The sequence below is a fragment of the Microcebus murinus genome, chromosome 15, assembly GCF_040939455.1.
Source record: "Microcebus murinus isolate Inina chromosome 15, M.murinus_Inina_mat1.0, whole genome shotgun sequence".
Lineage (NCBI taxonomy): Eukaryota > Metazoa > Chordata > Mammalia > Primates > Cheirogaleidae > Microcebus > Microcebus murinus.
The window spans coordinates 3417772-3437305 of record NC_134118.1 but is presented as its reverse complement, the minus strand read 5'-3'; the positions used below and the strand labels follow the sequence as shown (position 1 = coordinate 3437305).

The following is a 19534-nucleotide window of genomic DNA, read 5'->3' as shown; positions in this document are numbered from 1 at the left end:
TACATTTTTGATAAATATTTATTCTCACACCATCTGCATCTGTGTTAGGATCCCAATTTGTGTAACTCCAATAATACCCTTCCAACTGTCCTAGCACATTCAAGCCCCCTATCTGATATTGCCATAATGGAAATTGCCCTGTCCTGGCTATGAGTGCCCTCCAGCCAAATTGAGTTCCCTGCCAGGTCTTAGTAGAGACCATTCCCACTCCTGAGTCATAACCTAGTGGGTGTGGAACTGAAGAATCATTCCCAGTTGTGCCCTCTCCAGCACATCTCACAGTGCCAAGACAGTGGCAGCAGTAGTTGCCCCAGACCTGGCTCCATGAGGGGCTGCTTCCTAGGCTGGCCACAGGGCTCAGATGGGGGGGAGGACGGGAAACTGCTCCCATTATGTACTCCATGACCACTGCATCAGGAGGCCACACCAGATGGGGCCTCAGGAGACCCAGCAGCACAAGCTTGAGCATGGCCAAGCCCATGGTGTCTTCTCTAGCAAGTGGGGAGCTGGCAGTGGGCAGTGACTCATTAGATCCAACCTGGTTAATCCCCCCAATTTTATCACATGGCCTTTCAGTCTCATTATTATGCAACTGTATGAAAGATTGTACATATAGGATCTCGTCCCATTTACCTGAACTTTGACAAAATAATTACATTTTTAAGGTAGCATAAAAACTTAAGGTTCCATTCAGTGGCCACTTCGTACACTCTAGCACATACACTGGATTACAGTCCCATCATTCTCTTTTAGACTTATGGCGATAAGCTGGCCATTCAGCCAAAATTTTCCCCAAGGGGCTTTCAGATGGAAAGAAATGGGGCCTCCCATGTTGATAAACAACAATGAACACAACATGGCAAGTAGACAATACAGGGAATTCCCAACAAAAACAATCTTAAATGCCAGGGCCTTACAAAACAAATGAGAACTGCACAGACGAATAAAGATCTCAAATGAGAACCAACATTCCTAATCCAAAAGAGAATGAACTCCTCAGGTTTCCTGGTTCCACCCAACTGTGGCTTCCACCCACAAACAAGCCCCTACAAACAAGTGGGCTGCCACAGGGATGGAAAGTCTGAGAACCTCCCCCAGTGGGTGGAATCAAGGGTCTCAGTGTGAACACTAGGGAGCTAGCCAAAAATGGCCGAGGTGTTGCAACACTTCCCAGATCCATTTCCTTTTCCTCAAAAACGTTCAGGTTGGTCAGAGCTGTGTCTAATTTGGGAAGAAAGAGACTGTTTCCCAGAGTTAAACAGTCTCCAGCAGCTGCTGGGCTGGCCCCTTACTCTCCCAACCCAAAAGGCCGGTGCTGCCCCTGGGGAAGACCAGAGCTTGCCCCGGCTGCTCGCCACCTCTTCCAGCCACAGCAGCTGTCTTGGGTGCTGGGCTGCCTGAGCCTCGTGGGCTCACCAGGGATGCCAAATTCTGTTACTGAAAGTTCAGTACTTGTCCCTGTAGCCAAACAAAGAATAAGGACAAGTGGTCTGAGAAGGAAAGTGAATGTTATTAATTTGCCAGCAAATGAGGAGGACGGCAGACTTGAGTCTTTGAAGGTACCAGCGGCCTATCTATATGCAGAAATATAGAGCTTTTAAAGGGAGTTTTTAGCTTTGGGCTATTGGTGTTTAACAATAGCATCTCTAATGAAGACAATTTCATGACCTCTGCCTCTTGTGATACAAAGAACACTCCCTTACCCCTATGACCACTGTCCTGGGGCAGGAATGCAGGTTTTAACTCCCCAAAAGAGTGGAAGGTGGGTTCAGAGAAACACTTATATTATAGTTTGCCCTTTTTCAGGCCTTTACTTCTGTTGCAAAGCTGTCTCCTCAGGGCCAATGAGAACATGAAGGCCAGCCCAGCCCTGACACCTAATGGAACCAACCCCAGCCCCTAATGAAGGTCATTCCATCTCTAAAAGCACTAAGTAACAGATTCTATCTGTCTGAAACAGAAGAATGAGCATGAGCTGATTTCTTACCCACTAAATTGGTTTTGCCAAACATTGGTCAGGCCCACTAATTTCGGCTTGGCCCCAGGCATTCACATGCACACCATCCACCTTGACAGTTCAGCTTCAGAATCTGCTGACTATAGATAAAAACATTCCCTGCTGAAGTGCCCCGATGTTGCTACCTGCCTATCCCCACCTGTTTCCTCTCCAATAAAATTCCTGCGAGACCTGCTCACCTGTCCAATTAAAGAATAGCCTTTCGATGGTTTTGGATGCTTGCAGGTTACTGAAACCAGAACACTCTCCCTATTGCAATGGTCTTTTTGAGGATTTGTTTTTACGTGACCATAGGGTCCCACACACGAGGGTGTTAGATCAGTTCCCTGCACCGGCACTGTCTAGACGTGATGACATAGAACGCCATGCTCTTGTCTCCCGACTGCCAGGCGGCAGGCGACTGCATCAGGTGGGGCTGCGGTCACCGACTGCACTGGGGAGGCGGCAGCGGGCCTGGTGCACGGGTGTGGGCGGGCACCTGTGCAAGGACATGGTCTCTTTCTAAAGCGCCATGTTGCCCACCCCAACCTCCCTGCCCCTCTCCTGCTGCAAACTCACAATGGAGTCAGCGCCCTCGCCAGGGCCAGCTCCTTACGTGGCCACCCAGGCGCCCTCCAGGCTGCTGTCTGCCCTCCCCGGCCCTTCCTGCTGGGGTCAGTGGCATGGACCTGTGCTGTTGGAGGGCCGCCTGGGGTCTCTGCAGGAAACTCTGATGGCTGGAGGCAGCTGCTGGGCGGGGTCCGCCTGTCCTCAGTCCTGCCAGGACCCACCCGTCAGCAGGGATGTAGCCACACTCAGCCCTGCCTGGGGTGACAGACCCTCCCTCAGATCCTCCCCACTGCCACCCCTGCCCCTGGAAGGGCATCTGCTGTGCCCCTCCCCCTCCAGCGTCCTCCCAGCCTCCCAGCCTGTCGCCATATTATGGCGATGCTCTGCAGATTTCCAAGCCCCAGCAGCAGCTGCTGCAGGAAATAGGGGCTGTGCAGAAACTGTCTGGCGGCAATGGCTGCTGTTCCAAGGACATGGGAGGAAGATAAGGCCATGCTTGGTGACATTAGGATGCCACAGACAGCATGATGTGATTCTTTCATTTCAGTTTTGGGAGGTCATCAGCGATGAGCATGGGATCGACCCCACAGGCAGTTACCATGGAGACAGTGACTTGCAGCTGGAGAGAATCAACGTGTACTACAACGAGGCTGCCGGTGAGTGTTGGGATGTGCTCGGCCTGTCGACCTTGCTTTGCATACTGTGGCAGGTGAAATGTCCTAGGAGCATGCAAATGACAAACACATGCTTCTTGCATATTCATTTAAAATGGCAACTGCTAGAAAATACACTGTATGGTTCCTTAGGACTCCTGCCTGCTCCAAATGGCTGAGCATGCTCAGAATCTCCCTTTTCTTATGGGCAGAAAACCTCCCCTGTTCTCCTTTTGTCTCAGATGCTGGAATTTTCTCTAAAGAATTCTGCTGTGAGAGCCACAGAGGGCATAGCCCTGCCCAAGGGTCCTCTGCCAACCGAGGGCTAAGTGGGCTCTTCTTCCCCGCAGGTAACAAATACGTCCCTCGGGCCATCCTGGTGGATCTGGAGCCGGGCACGATGGACTCCGTCAGGTCCGGACCATTCGGCCAGATCTTCAGGCCGGACAACTTCGTGTTCGGTATGTAGGCACCATCAGCGGGAGCTGGCAGGATGGCTCGCCTCCTTCCCCACAGCTGTGCACGCCTCAGTTCCTAGCGTTCAGTGCCCGGGCGAGACTGTGTCCACAGGCAGCCCCGAGTCCTGCCTGACCCGACCCTCCCAGTCCACGGTGGTCCTGGCTCTGGCCGCCCTCTGGACAGCTCAGAGATCAATGTCAGCCTGGACAGGGCTGCTGCAGCCCTCCCGGCACAGAGCAGCTCTGAAGGGAAAGAAGAAAGGCCAAGAGAAGCCTCAAGCAGGCCTTAAAGGCTGCAGGTAATTTTAAAGGACCAGGGCAACAAGGAACCACTTCAAGGAGCCTGAGGTCCAAGCACAAGGAGTGACTAGAGGTGTGGACAACTGCTTAGGGCCGTTTTCTCTGCTGATCACATCCTGGCTAACTGTACCTAAATTGAGTGCTTACAGAATGCATGTCAGGGTTTAAAATGTATTTTAAAGCCCAGTAAGTTTTGTTTTCTTTTGTTCTTTTCTCTAGCTCATTAGTTTGTTAGGTTATTAGTTTGCATGGTGACTTAGATGTCTCAAACACTGGGGGACCCCCAGCTCCACCCGTCTGACACAGGAATGCAAGTTTCAAACCTGTTATGAACAACAAAGACCTTTTTTAAAAAACTGATCCATTAATTTTTTTAACCCAACCTTCCTCCTCAATAGCCTCATATGAACTAAATTCATTTTTTATTTTATTACGATCCTCTGTGTTTTTGAGGGTCACGGATATATGGGGAAAATTTTAGATAAATGAAAAGGATATGTAAAAGAGAGGAATCTGCCACTCTAGGACTAGCCCTACCGTTTCCTCCACGGTGAAAACGAGAGAATTTGAACCTCCTTATGTTTCAGTGTCTAACAGTCTCCTTCCCTCTGGCAGGCCAGAGCGGAGCGGGAAACAACTGGGCGAAGGGCCACTACACGGAGGGCGCGGAGCTGGTGGACTCGGTCCTGGACGTGGTGCGCAAGGAGTCGGAGAGCTGCGACTGCCTGCAGGGCTTCCAGCTGACGCACTCGCTGGGCGGCGGCACGGGCTCGGGCATGGGCACGCTGCTCATCAGCAAGATCCGCGAGGAGTACCCCGACCGCATCATGAACACCTTCAGCGTCATGCCGTCGCCCAAGGTGTCGGACACGGTGGTGGAGCCCTACAACGCCACGCTGTCGGTGCACCAGCTGGTGGAGAACACGGACGAGACCTACTCCATCGACAACGAGGCGCTGTACGACATCTGCTTCCGCACGCTGAAGCTGACCACGCCCACCTACGGGGACCTCAACCACCTGGTGTCGGCCACCATGAGCGGCGTCACCACCTGCCTGCGCTTCCCGGGCCAGCTGAACGCCGACCTGCGCAAGCTGGCGGTGAACATGGTGCCCTTCCCGCGCCTGCACTTCTTCATGCCGGGCTTCGCGCCGCTCACCAGCCGCGGCAGCCAGCAGTACCGCGCGCTCACCGTGCCCGAGCTCACGCAGCAGATGACACGTGCCTGCCTAGCATCCAAACACTATCAGCAGAACGGCAGGGAGTGTGAGACAGCTCTTAGCAGCTGCACAGAGACAGCTGCGTGCGAGTCGCCAGCCCGAGGAGGCGGTCGGGCAGGTGACATGGTCAGATCTGCATCACGACAGCTTCCAAACAAAGAGGACCAAACTAGTGAGAAAGTCTTTGGCGTTTTCGTTCCTTTCTAAACCCAGTGCATGCCTAGATTATAAAGTGTTCAAAATCTTGCTTCGGTGGGGGTCCAGGGAGGCACTGGACGTGTTTAGTGCAGAGAGCTGCAGGGCAGCATGAAAACTGCAGGTGTCTGAAAGGCAGCCTGCAGAAGACCGGTGTCAGCTAAGGGGCCACACAGGGACCCATGGCTAAGGGCCACATGTCAGAGGGTGCAGAGGAACTGCCTAACAAAGGCCTCTGTAGCAGATGCTGTTGGCCCCACCCATGTGATCTGCCAAACATGACGACCTCCTACGGAAACTGACCTGCCCGGGCTCATCTGTCCAGCGAGGTAAGCCCCTCTGGAAGGGGCCCCAGTCATTGACAACTTAGATGCCAAATGCCCAGCTTCCCTGCCTCTCAGGTGGGAGCACTCTGAGTGAAGTTTCAAGTAGTCTCTTACAGACCCCTGGGTGGCGCCCGCACCGCTCAGCCGCATCCCTTCCCCTCTGCCAGCTCTGTTCCCCACGGCCTTTCCAGTGCTTTCCAGAGTGGACAAAGCTCTCACCAACTTCCCTCACACCCTCCACTCAGGGTCTGCCTCGGGAGACCTGACCTGTGTCATTCATCAAAAAAGAATCACACGTTAGTTTTCCATTGCTGTTTGGTGACCCCAAACTCAGCAGCTTAGAACGTCACAATCTCCTTATAGTTCCAGGGAACAGGAGTCCAGCGAGGCCTGGCAGGTCCTCGCATGTCTGAGCAACCCGGGCTGCGCTCCCACAGGTGCTCGGGGCCTCTTCCACACTGGCGCTGGGCAGGACCCAGCGCCCCCAGCCGCAGGCCTCAGGACCCCAGTTCCCGGCCGGCTGTGGACAGAGGCTGTTCCCGCCGCTCGGCCTCCCACACAGCGCAGCCTCTCCTCCAGGTCATCCAAAGAAAGTCTTTCCTACCCACAGCTACAGAGAATCCTCTGCTTTAAAAGGGCTCATGGGATCAGGTAGAGCCCATCCAGATAGCCCTATCTTAAAGTCACCTGATTTGGAACCTTAATGACATTCGCAGAATTCCGTCACAGCAGCGCCTAGATTTGTGCTTGATTGAACAACTGGGAAAATGTGTGTGTACACCTGGGGCCAGGTGAATTTTGAGCCGTCTTAGAATCCCACCTATCACACATGGGCTGTCTGGGGAGTAGAAGCAGCATGGTTTTTGGAACAAGATGAACCTGGGTCCATGGAGTGAGTGATTTTTCTACTTACTAGCTGTATGGCCTTAGGCAAGTATTTCAATCTCTGAGCCTTAGCTTCTTTATGCAGAAAATGGTTTTCATTTTACTCACTTTGGAGGGTTATTTTGAGGATTAAATGAAATATATATAAAGTACTTGTCACACAAGTGTGCAGTAATTGGCTCTACAGTAAGCACCTTGTCAAGGGAGGTGCCCAAAGTATCCAAGGCTAACACAATATGTCAGGGATTCTTCAAAGAGAAACCAAGGTAGACTAACATTGGAAAATATTTTAATTTTGAACACATGATTTTAGATTCCTTTAACGAGGAAAAGTCTATGGCTCTATGTAAACATTCTTGGAAGAGTTAATATACTTATTGATCAGAATAAGGCCTTAATTGATTGGCATTAGATTACTTTTGTGGTACAGATTTTAAGGAGGTGGAGCCTGTGTGCCCAAAATGGGAAGGGTAGCAAGAGGTGGGAAGAATAATCAAAAGGGACATGTAACAACCTTATAATTGCACTGAGGACTAGTCCCGACTCAGAAGTTAAATGTGCAACTGCAGGCAGCTACACTGGAGATTTAGCTTAGGCTAAACTCAGAGCAGCAATCTAAGTTTTTCTGAATCTGCCCCACAGGGCAGAGGTCACATTCCAACTCCCCTCTGACATGTGCGTCTGGCTTTCTTGTCTTGCTTCCCCATCAAGGCCTTTCAGCCAGATCTAAGACTGTAGCATGGATTCTGACTCCTGCCCAAATCTCTGGTCGACTCAGCAGCTCATTGGCTGACTCAGCACCTGGCTGGGGCCTCTGCCCCTCTCCCAGTCCTGGGCCATGCTCTCTCGCTGTGGACGCTCTCGGCTTCATTCCTCTAGGTCACGGTGATATTGTGAAACATTTATTTGGTTTCCAGCCTCATTTCCTAACATACAATTCCTAAAATCCTTAGAATCTCTAAATTGATGTCATGTTGCATGCTAATGATTGACTGGCCGCTGGCAGCCCCTAAGTCGCTCCAGGTTGGGGGACTGGTCACCAGAAAGAACAAGGCAAGAGTAGTGGGTTGGGACTCTCAGCCCACCCCCCACCTCTGGGGCAGAGAGAGGCTAAAGGTTAAATTGATCACAAATGGCCAGTGGTTTAATCAGTCATACCTACTTAACGAAGCATCCTTAAAATCCCCGAAGGACTGGGTTTGGATAGCTCCCAGGTGGCTGAACACATGGAGGTTCAAGGAGGGTAGTGTGCCTGGGAGCTCCACACCCTTCCCCAGTACCTCACCGTGAACATCTCTTCCTCTTTGTCCCGTGTAATATTCTTTATAGTAAACCAGTAAACATAGTGTTTTTCTGAATTCTGTGAGCTGCTCCAGCAAATTAATTAAACCAAAGGAGGGGTGGTTGGATCCCTGATTTATAGCCATGTGGTCAGAAGCACAGGTAAAACAACCCGGGGCTTGTGATTGGTATCTGAAAGTGGAGGGGCAGTCTTGGGTACTGAGTCCTTAACCTGTGGGATCTGATGCTATCTCCAGGGAGACAGTGTCAGAATTGAATGGAATTAGAGGATACCCAGCTGGTGCCCCCTGCAGAATTATTGCTTGCTTCCTTGGTGTGTGGGGAAATACCCTACATGTCTGGTCATACAAGTCTTCTGTGTTGATTGTTGTAGTGGTAGAGCAGAGGAAAAACAGCTTGTGTTTTTCCACTCACAGTCATTATTGGCATCTCAATGGGATCAATAATGCCTCATTAATTACAAAACTATCCAACCTTAAAAGTTAGTGGCAGATCATGTCAGTATACATGTATTCATGCATTAACACATTTTTAATCTTGAACCATCTAGTACATAGACATACCTGGTTGCACATTACTTCTGTCTCCTGTCATTCCCCGAGAGGCCTCATTCTCCCCTCTCAGCCCGCGAGCCCCCTGCTGGCCAGTGAGGGGAATGCCTGCCCAAGCCCTGTGCTCTGATTCCCTCCAAGCTAACTGGGCACACAGCAGGCACCTCCCTTCCCTCTTCCAACTTTCACAGCTCTGTTAAATCACTCTCAGAGAATGTCTCTCCCACAGATCTGGCTCTATCTTCTTTAATCTCCTCTTTTCTTCCAGCTATTAAAAAAATTCTACTCATTCCTTTGTAACCAGAAAATGATACTAACGGTGAGTGATGAACAGAGCCAGTTCAAGAGCTCTGTAGGTCCTTGGTACTGTTACTTTTGGAGAAACCCCCCATCCTATCAGATATCTTTAAATTTCTATTGGTTAACTTTTTACATTAATTATAATTTATGTTATGATATAAAAGTTGAGTTGCATTTGACTAACTGGCATATGTTCTGCAGTTATTTAAACATTTATTCGTTTTACTACTGCAGTTTTCTTTTCATATTTTGAAGTCTTTACTCCCCTACCCCACGCCATCTCAAGTATTTTCTTACATAACAAATGTTCCTCCCAATTAAGAAAAAATATAGTACATGTAGGCAGGATGCTACATTGGCAGCAACAAAATGTGGTGGCATCAAATAATAAATTTAACAAAATGAGTTAAAATGACGCCTATCACTATTTTTGTACTACATCCAATTAGGCATAAATAATCACTGATTATAATCAAGCAGTAGTATTTCTACACAGTCAAATCAAATATTTCCAGGATTTAGCTGGAAAACAAAGGAGGCAACACAGACCGGAACCCGGGCCGCACACCAGGAGGCGCCCAGGAGCCTGGGTTTTCCCATAACTTAAATGCTGCAGGCCCAGTAAGCACGTCTGAAAAATGCACCTCTCTATTTTATAGTCTAAAAAAGAGGCACTTCCCATTTCGAGTGCTTCCCGCCCCCCGCGGCAGTTCGCCAGCTCGGCGGGTGGCAGCTGCCCGCGGGCCGGGTCCTGGGAAAGAGCCGCGTCCACGCGGGCCGGGTCCTGGGAAAGAGCCGCGTCCACGCGGGCCGGGTCCTGGGAAAGAGCCGCGTCCACGCGGGCCGGGTCCTGGGAAAGAGCCGCGTCCACGCGGGCCGGGTCCTGGGAAAGAGCCGCGTCCACGCGGGCGCGCCCCGCGGCGGGAGAGCTGCCGTCGCCGGGCGCGCGGCCTGGGGAGCGGCGCGCCGGCGCGAGCCCGGGCGGGAGGAAGCGGCGCGCCGTGGCCGCGCCGCCCGATCCCTCGCAGCCGAATCTGGGCGACGGAGGGGAAAGCCAGCGTGCTGGCGAGCGGGTGGCGAGCGAGGTCGGAGAGGGCCGCGGACCGTCCCTCCCGGGCTCCCCCCGCCCCGTGCCCGCCGCACCCGCGGACCGCGGGGCGGGGCGGACGGAGCGCGGCGCCGCTCTGCAGGCTGCGGCCGGTCCTAGCCGCTCCGCCGCTTCCCCTCGGGCGGGGCTGAAGGTGCGGGGAGGGAGCATTTTCGCCTAACGAGAGCGTCACCGAGAAAGTGACACTGCAGTTGAGTCCTGATTTAAGGAGAAGAGCTGCCTGGAGGGAGGGAGGGAGGGAAGGAAGGAAGGAACAAACCAATTATAATGGCTATGCTGTGCATGGCACCTGCTGTGGGGCAGGTGGTGGTGTAAGTGCTTTCACACACTCATTCATTCAGGCCCTCTCAAACCCCCAGGAGGTAGGGACTATCATTACTCCAACTTTATAGATGAAGCAAGGGAGGCACAGAGAGGTTAAGTAACTTGTCTCAGTCACACAGCTAATTTAAGTGGCAGTCAGGAGTTGCAGCCATTCGGTCAACCTCTAGGGCCTGTGCTCTCCACCCGTCAGTGAACGGGGTGGGATGTTAAGCTGGGGAGAAGATTCATTCCTGTCTGTAAACAGCTTGGCCATGTGGAGCCAAGAGAGTTGGGTAGAGAATTTGGTATGGCCCAGATGGGGAGAGTGGTAGCAGCTGGGAGTAGGTTACATAAATCTGAGAATCTGTGAGATTGTGTCTCATTTAAGTCATGGCATAAGAAGATATAGTATTTCTTCATCCTTAATGTTAGAGGCAAAAATAATTAAAATTATGCCACAAAGGAGCAAACAAAAACACCTAAACAAACCATAATTAGGAAAAGCATAAAGGAGGATAATATATTAAACATGAACAGTGGTGAAAAATCTAGAGAATAGTGGAAGGATACATTGTGCTCTTTAGCACTTTCTAAATTTTCTACATTTATAACATGCATATGCATATGTATAAAATATGTATATAAAATATGCATGCTATGCTATTCATGTGTATATTGTATGAATATATACATTTCTATATATTTGGGGGGAAAGGGCTTAATGAGAATTTGACATCTGACCAGGAATGGTATCTTCAGTTTTGAAAGGCCCAGATTGACGGCTGTAATAAAAATGGCACATTCTGGGGTGTGGCACATTACAGAAAGTGGCTGAAAAACATTACCATATATTTACTTTGAATTATTATTCTTGTCTGCTGCAAAAATTTGTAAACTTTGGTGGGGCTGATATTTTAGAAATTAAATTGGAGTTCAGACTGTTATACTTTAGATAAGCATTCTAAAAAGGACGCCCCTTAAATGCTTCAGACAAAATCCCTCCATTTTCCTAAAGAGATGCTTTTATTAAAAAGTAGCTGCTAACGTTTGGGGGATGGTCACACTAAGCTCTGACTCCAGGGGGGGACATGGGCAATATACGTAACCTTAACATTTGTACCCCCATAATATGGTGAAATTTAAAAAAACCAAAAAAATAAAAACATTTAAAAAAGTAGCTGCTAAAAAGTAGGAGGCAGGGTTGTACTAAATGAGTTTCATGGGAAAGAGATGTTGGGGGTGCCTTGTTCCCTGGGCCTGCTCTGAAGGCACAAATGAGATGCGAGACTGTTCCATAAACATTGAGACAATTTTATTGCTGGGATGATTTTCATTGTTCTGCAGAGGAAACTGGTATAAAAATTCCAGGACCCTGTTACTTGGACCGACTAAATTTATTACAACTTGATCATATCTGTCACTTTTAGAGATGATATCGATTAACAGTAATAGCATCACAACATCACATATTCACAGGGCACTTTTCACTAGAACATTCTCACCAGAACCCTTCCTTTTGGACCCTCTGAAGGCAGGAGCAGGGCAGGACGAGCAGAGAGAAGGGCAAGCTCCCGAGTCCTTTTGGAAAAGACGGACAGGGCTGAGCCTTCCACTGAGAACACACTCTCTAGTCTGAATGTTGCCATCATCACCCCACCACGCCTTCAAGGTAGGGGTGGCAGAGCTCAAACACTGGTGACATCAGGTCTAAAGCAGGAAGTGACCCATGGCTGGAGGATGTCGGTCCCTTTCCCTGTCACCCTGCCCAACAATGCCAACAGTGAGAGGAGCTGCTCCTTTTTAGACACAAAAATAGATAAAGGGAGAGAGTGGAGGGGAAGAGAACTTTTCCCCAAAGCTCTTCAGAAACTTTGGGGAGGGGAGAATTAGTTGGTTCCATTCCTCCTGTTACTATCTGCATCAGTGCTGTACAAACTAGCATGGCTTTGTGACAGCCTGGAGGGCTTGGGATGTCTACACTGGGAAGAGGGCAGGAACTCACAGCCCTCAGATGAGTCACCTCGGGCAGGGCAGCAGTTACTTAGAAATGTGCATGCCCCTTTCTGTTCCTCCCATTAGGTACTAACAGCCATCAGGCGCAGGTGCTGGGGCGGGCTGGCGCGTGCCCAGCAGGAGCTGGAGGCAGGAGGCGGCCAACTCAGGAAGAGCTGTGGCTTCCAGTAAGCCACACAGCAGACAGTCCTCAGGTGCCTGGGCCTGCACTAATAAGCGCTGTCATTTGTTTATTTACTGCATGCTCGCTCAGTGCCAGTTCACAGACAGCCCCTCTCATCTCCACAAAGTAACAAAAACCACTTTCCGTTTTTCAGAGGTGGTAGCAGAGGCTCAGTGAGGTTAGGGGACTTGCTGAAGGGCTGAGCCAGGACGGAACAGTTTGGACACACTCCATGGGGCCATCCCTATGTCCCCAGTATATTCCCTTCCAGGTCTCATCTTTTGCTCCTACAAGGCCTAAAATTTCCACCTTGAATTAGAACACAAAGGCCAAGAATCAATTATCTCCAGAAAGATTCTGTGGAATTGTGTAATCAGTGATATTACCATTGGGACCCTTCTCTGGGGAGTTTCTGGAAGGCTCCAGCTGGCTGTGAAGTGCCAAGATGTGGGAGTTGAGGTGGGGGTGGGGGGAAGATGGAGGCCAAGTGCTGGGTACCTGGGAATAGCACCAGTGGGACAGGCTGTGTGTGGCTGACAGCATCATGCAGAGGGAGAGAGGAGGAGAAATTCTAGGAAATCCACCCCCACCCTTCGAGGAGACACCAGGCACCTGCCCGCCCCGTGCCTGGAGGACAGGGAAGAACTGGCTACCTAAAGCTGGGGCATGCAGACACGACTGGGCCCAAGAGGCTACTCACTAATGCCTTTGACTTTCCACCTCTGATACAGAGCAACTATTAATATGGTGAGTGGGTTCACATTTTTAATGACAGCAACACCTTGGGTTTTACAGAGGCATTTTTGCTCCATAAACTCAACCCGCTTTCATATGTAGCTTTGTGTTTCCTACTCACAAAGCCGGCTCTGGGGCACCTATAATTATCATCATTGTACAGTTGGAAGTGCTGGGAATCAAAGGCAGTGCCCAGGCCCTGTTACCTAGCCCACTGTGCAGGGTCGCTACTGCCAGTGATTACGGCTGGTCCTCACAGCATCCTGCCCCAGCCTTTAAAACTCACCTGGCTTTCCCCTGGTACAAAGAATCTAGCTTCCTTCGCTTGCAGCCTCGTGGCTGGTCAGGGCTTTCATCCTTGCTTTGTAGCTGTGAAGCTGGGGTAGTAATGACGCTTACTGGAGTCCAGGGCTCGTCAATAGAAACAGGCATATTGTGAGTAGCAAATGTGAACCATGTATGTAATTTTACATTTCTAGTAGTTATGTATTTAAAAGTTTAAAAAAAACCAAGTGAAATTAATTTTTACAAATATGCTATTTAACACAATATATCTAAAACATTATTTTGACAGGTCATCAGTATTTAAAAATTAGTAATGGAATAATTTATGTTATTTTACATAGTGAGCCCGTGAAATCTGGTGTGTATTTTACCTTTACAGCACACGTCAGCTCAAGGGCTCAAGAGCCACATGTGGCTAATGGCTATGGCAGCGGCTGCAAGGCTCTGCGAGGATTAGATGGCCTAAGGTAGGTAAGGCCTGACACAGCGACACATGCTCGTTGCCCTTGCTTCTCCCTCCTCCCTCCCTCCACCGTGTGTGTGTGTGTGTGTGTGTGTGTGTGTGTGTGTGTGTGTGTGCGCGCGCGCCTCTCTCTCTCTCTCACACGCGCGCGCCTCTCTCTCTCTCACACACACACGCGCGCGTGCCCTCTCTCTCACACACACACACGTGCGCGCGCCTCTCTCTCTCACACACACGCGCGCGCGCGCGCGCCTCTCTCTCTCTCACACACACACGCGCGCGCGCCTCTCTCTCACACACACACACCCACACACACGCGCGCGCGCGCCTCTCTCTCTCACACACACACACGTGCGCGCGCCTCTCTCTCTCTCACACACACGCGCGCGCGCGCGCCTCTCTCTCTCTCACACACACACGCGCGCGCGCCTCTCTCTCTCACACACACACACACACACACACACGCGCGCGCGCCTCTCTCTCTCTCACACACACACGCGCGCGCGCCTCTCTCTCTCACACACACACACGCGCGCGCGCACGCAGAATGTTCCCCATTTAAGAGGCCTTTACCAGGCCTCTAGAGCCCAAAGCATACACGCGACAAACCCAGCACCGAGCACTGTTCCTGGGGTCTCCCAGGCCCAGCATCTTCCTTACATAGAGAAGTGAAATCCGCCCGCCCTGCTGTCCGAGGTTTCTTCGAAGGCAGCTGCCCATCAGCTCCCCGGGCCCCCCACCCGCCAGCTGCGCTCCCCCGGCGTTTATACTCGCCAAGATTTCCCACTCGGAATAGAAAGAGTGAGGCCGCGGGTGCAGGACCCGCCCGGGGTGCAGGAAACCTGGGCGAACGGCCGGGCGCCCACGGAAAAGGCGCCTTCAACTCCAGGCTGCCGCTGCGAGGGCGCCGCAGCCTCTCGCGCCGCGCAGGCGGGACCCTGCTGGGGGCAGCCCCTCCCTGCTTCCGGGGCTCGGGTCCCCAGCCGCTTTCCAGGGCCAGGGTGGGCAGGGGGATGGGGACCGCGCGACGCGAAGGCCAGGGCGGTGCGGCCGCGCCCCGGGACGGGGAGGGCGGCCGGCTGGGACCGAGGCCTGACCCCCGCCTTTGGCCGCCGAACCTCAGGGCCAGGAGCCCGCCGGCCCGGGCCTGGACGCCTCACACCCGCACCACGCCCCGGCTCCCCCTCGCGGTGCCGCAGTCCCGCGTCCCGCGCCGCAGCCCGCCCCATGACGTCACGGGGCTGGGCGGGTCCGCAGCATTAAAGGCGGCGCGGGCGGGTGCGGGGAGCTGCCCGTCCTCCGCCGCCGCCGAGCTCGCCCGACCCTCCGCGCGCACTGCTCCGAGGCCAGGCCTCCACCCGCTCCGCAGCCGGCACCATGCGCGAGATCGTGCACATCCAGGCGGGCCAGTGCGGCAACCAGATCGGCGCCAAGGTGGGCGCGCCCCGGGCGGGCCGGGGTGCGGGGGCGCGAGGGTGCTGGCTGGGCCGGGGAGGTCGCGGCGGCCCCAGGCCGCCCGGGCGGCACCTTCTGCGGAGAGGCCGCCGGGCGGGTCCCAGGAAGCTGCTCGACCTGCCACGGTGCCCGCGGCGACGCAGCTCTGTGTGCCTGTAATCAGGCCTTTTAAATTTCCTTCGGACTCAGCCCTTCTGTGGGCTGCAGCTAGCATTCCCAGTGTATTAGTCTCCGGAACTTGGATCGGGGCTACGATCGTATTTATCCAGTAGCCGCATGTGAAATTAAATTTGTATATTTTTGTATGTCGTTTGAATGAAAAAAATGCAGTGTCACTGGAATGACAGATGTGAGAGAGGCTTCCCTTTGGGCCCCACACACGAGGGTGTTAGATCAGTTCCCTGCACCGGCACTGTCTAGACGTGATGACATAGAACGCCATGCTCTTGTCTCCCGACTGCCAGGCGGCAGGCGACTGCATCAGGTGGGGCTGCGGTCACCGACTGCACTGGGGAGGCGGCAGCGGGCCTGGTGCACGGGTGTGGGCGGGCACCTGTGCAAGGACATGGTCTCTTTCTAAAGCGCCATGTTGCCCACCCCAACCTCCCTGCCCCTCTCCTGCTGCAAACTCACAATGGAGTCAGCGCCCTCGCCAGGGCCAGCTCCTTACGTGGCCACCCAGGCGCCCTCCAGGCTGCTGTCTGCCCTCCCCGGCCCTTCCTGCTGGGGTCAGTGGCATGGACCTGTGCTGTTGGAGGGCCGCCTGGGTCTCTGCAGGAAACTCTGATGGCTGGAGGCAGCTGCTGGGCGGGGTCCGCCTGTCCTCAGTCCTGCCAGGACCCACCCGTCAGCAGGGATGTAGCCACACTCAGCCCTGCCTGGGGTGACAGACCCTCCCTCAGATCCTCCCCACTGCCACCCCTGCCCCTGGAAGGGCATCTGCTGTGCCCCTCCCCCTCCAGCGTCCTCCCAGCCTCCCAGCCTGTCGCCATATTATGGCGATGCTCTGCAGATTTCCAAGCCCCAGCAGCAGCTGCTGCAGGAAATAGGGGCTGTGCAGAAACTGTCTGGCGGCAATGGCTGCTGTTCCAAGGACATGGGAGGAAGATAAGGCCATGCTTGGTGACATTAGGATGCCACAGACAGCATGATGTGATTCTTTCATTTCAGTTTTGGGAGGTCATCAGCGATGAGCATGGGATCGACCCCACAGGCAGTTACCATGGAGACAGTGACTTGCAGCTGGAGAGAATCAACGTGTACTACAACGAGGCTGCCGGTGAGTGTTGGGATGTGCTCGGCCTGTCGACCTTGCTTTGCATACTGTGGCAGGTGAAATGTCCTAGGAGCATGCAAATGACAAACACATGCTTCTTGCATATTCATTTAAAATGGCAACTGCTAGAAAATACACTGTATGGTTCCTTAGGACTCCTGCCTGCTCCAAATGGCTGAGCATGCTCAGAATCTCCCTTTTCTTATGGGCAGAAAACCTCCCCTGTTCTCCTTTTGTCTCAGATGCTGGAATTTTCTCTAAAGAATTCTGCTGTGAGAGCCACAGAGGGCATAGCCCTGCCCAAGGGTCCTCTGCCAACCGAGGGCTAAGTGGGCTCTTCTTCCCCGCAGGTAACAAATACGTCCCTCGGGCCATCCTGGTGGATCTGGAGCCGGGCACGATGGACTCCGTCAGGTCCGGACCATTCGGCCAGATCTTCAGGCCGGACAACTTCGTGTTCGGTATGTAGGCACCATCAGCGGGAGCTGGCAGGATGGCTCGCCTCCTTCCCCACAGCTGTGCACGCCTCAGTTCCTAGCGTTCAGTGCCCGGGCGAGACTGTGTCCACAGGCAGCCCCGAGTCCTGCCTGACCCGACCCTCCCAGTCCACGGTGGTCCTGGCTCTGGCCGCCCTCTGGACAGCTCAGAGATCAATGTCAGCCTGGACAGGGCTGCTGCAGCCCTCCCGGCACAGAGCAGCTCTGAAGGGAAAGAAGAAAGGCCAAGAGAAGCCTCAAGCAGGCCTTAAAGGCTGCAGGTAATTTTAAAGGACCAGGGCAACAAGGAACCACTTCAAGGAGCCTGAGGTCCAAGCACAAGGAGTGACTAGAGGTGTGGACAACTGCTTAGGGCCGTTTTCTCTGCTGATCACATCCTGGCTAACTGTACCTAAATTGAGTGCTTACAGAATGCATGTCAGGGTTTAAAATGTATTTTAAAGCCCAGTAAGTTTTGTTTTCTTTTGTTCTTTTCTCTAGCTCATTAGTTTGTTAGGTTATTAGTTTGCATGGTGACTTAGATGTCTCAAACACTGGGGGACCCCCAGCTCCACCCGTCTGACACAGGAATGCAAGTTTCAAACCTGTTATGAACAACAAAGACCTTTTTTAAAAAACTGATCCATTAATTTTTTTAACCCAACCTTCCTCCTCAATAGCCTCATATGAACTAAATTCATTTTTTATTTTATTACGATCCTCTGTGTTTTTGAGGGTCACGGATATATGGGGAAAATTTTAGATAAATGAAAAGGATATGTAAAAGAGAGGAATCTGCCACTCTAGGACTAGCCCTACCGTTTCCTCCACGGTGAAAACGAGAGAATTTGAACCTCCTTATGTTTCAGTGTCTAACAGTCTCCTTCCCTCTGGCAGGCCAGAGCGGAGCGGGAAACAACTGGGCGAAGGGCCACTACACGGAGGGCGCGGAGCTGGTGGACTCGGTCCTGGACGTGGTGCGCAAGGAGTCGGAGAGCTGCGACTGCCTGCAGGGCTTCCAGCTGACGCACTCGCTGGGCGGCGGCACGGGCTCGGGCATGGGCACGCTGCTCATCAGCAAGATCCGCGAGGAGTACCCCGACCGCATCATGAACACCTTCAGCGTCATGCCGTCGCCCAAGGTGTCGGACACGGTGGTGGAGCCCTACAACGCCACGCTGTCGGTGCACCAGCTGGTGGAGAACACGGACGAGACCTACTCCATCGACAACGAGGCGCTGTACGACATCTGCTTCCGCACGCTGAAGCTGACCACGCCCACCTACGGGGACCTCAACCACCTGGTGTCGGCCACCATGAGCGGCGTCACCACCTGCCTGCGCTTCCCGGGCCAGCTGAACGCCGACCTGCGCAAGCTGGCGGTGAACATGGTGCCCTTCCCGCGCCTGCACTTCTTCATGCCGGGCTTCGCGCCGCTCACCAGCCGCGGCAGCCAGCAGTACCGCGCGCTCACCGTGCCCGAGCTCACGCAGCAGATGTTCGACTCCAAGAACATGATGGCCGCCTGCGACCCGCGCCACGGCCGCTACCTCACGGTGGCCGCCATCTTCCGCGGCCGCATGTCCATGAAGGAGGTGGACGAGCAGATGCTCAACGTGCAGAACAAGAACAGCAGCTACTTCGTGGAGTGGATCCCCAACAACGTGAAGACGGCCGTGTGCGACATCCCGCCGCGCGGCCTCAAGATGTCGGCCACCTTCATCGGCAACAGCACGGCCATCCAGGAGCTGTTCAAGCGCATCTCGGAGCAGTTCACCGCCATGTTCCGCCGCAAGGCCTTCCTGCACTGGTACACGGGCGAGGGCATGGACGAGATGGAGTTCACCGAGGCCGAGAGCAACATGAACGACCTGGTGTCGGAGTACCAGCAGTACCAGGACGCCACGGCCGACGAACAGGGGGAGTTCGAGGAGGAGGAGGGCGAGGACGAGGCGTAAGAACTTGTCAAATCAGTCGTGTATCCTTGGTGAACTTCTGTTGCCCCCAAGCATGGTCTTTCTACTTGTATACTATGGTGCTCAGTTTTGCCTCTGTCAGAAATTCACTGTTGACGTAATAATGTGGAACGCCTCTAAAAATTACAGTATTGTCTGTTAAGATATCTATAGTAATAAAAAAGCATGTGTATAAAACCTTGTGGTCTCTATTCTCACTAAAGTAGTTTTTATTCTTTCACTTAATACTGCTTAATTATAAAGTTTAATACTAATAGTAATATAGGACTTATGCTTTAGTACCTTTAATTACAAGTATTCCTACACTTTTCGTACAGAAAGATGAAAATACATATTCTTTTTCATCTTTACTGACGCAAAGTATTAAAATCATCCCTCGAAAGTGATCCAGGAGTAAAACAGTGGTTTGAGGATAAAGCAAACCTTCCGTGGTTGTTCAGGTACCCTACGAATCTGTACAATCAACCTTAGGCAAGGATTTTGTTTTTCTACTTCTCTTTGAAGAGTGGGAAAAATACAAATAAA

General features: G+C 52.6%; 2 protein-coding genes across 2 annotated transcripts; both read left to right on the top strand.

Moving 5' to 3' along the window:
• The first annotated feature begins 3065 nt into the window (after positions 1–3065).
• Positions 3066–5419, top strand: LOC142861018 (tubulin beta-2A chain-like). The gene is made up of 3 exons (XM_076010436.1): positions 3066–3222; positions 3570–3680; positions 4593–5419. The coding sequence occupies exons 2-3, from the start codon at positions 3620–3622 to the stop codon at positions 5402–5404; spliced, it is 873 nt and encodes a 290-aa protein (XP_075866551.1). The 5' UTR covers positions 3066–3222; positions 3570–3619; the 3' UTR covers positions 5405–5419.
• Positions 5420–15101: 9682 nt separating this feature from the next.
• Positions 15102–19186, top strand: TUBB2A (tubulin beta 2A class IIa). The gene is made up of 4 exons (XM_012768510.3): positions 15102–15260; positions 16452–16560; positions 16908–17018; positions 17931–19186. The coding sequence occupies exons 1-4, from the start codon at positions 15204–15206 to the stop codon at positions 18989–18991; spliced, it is 1338 nt and encodes a 445-aa protein (XP_012623964.2). The 5' UTR covers positions 15102–15203; the 3' UTR covers positions 18992–19186.
• The last annotated feature ends 348 nt before the right edge of the window (positions 19187–19534 follow it).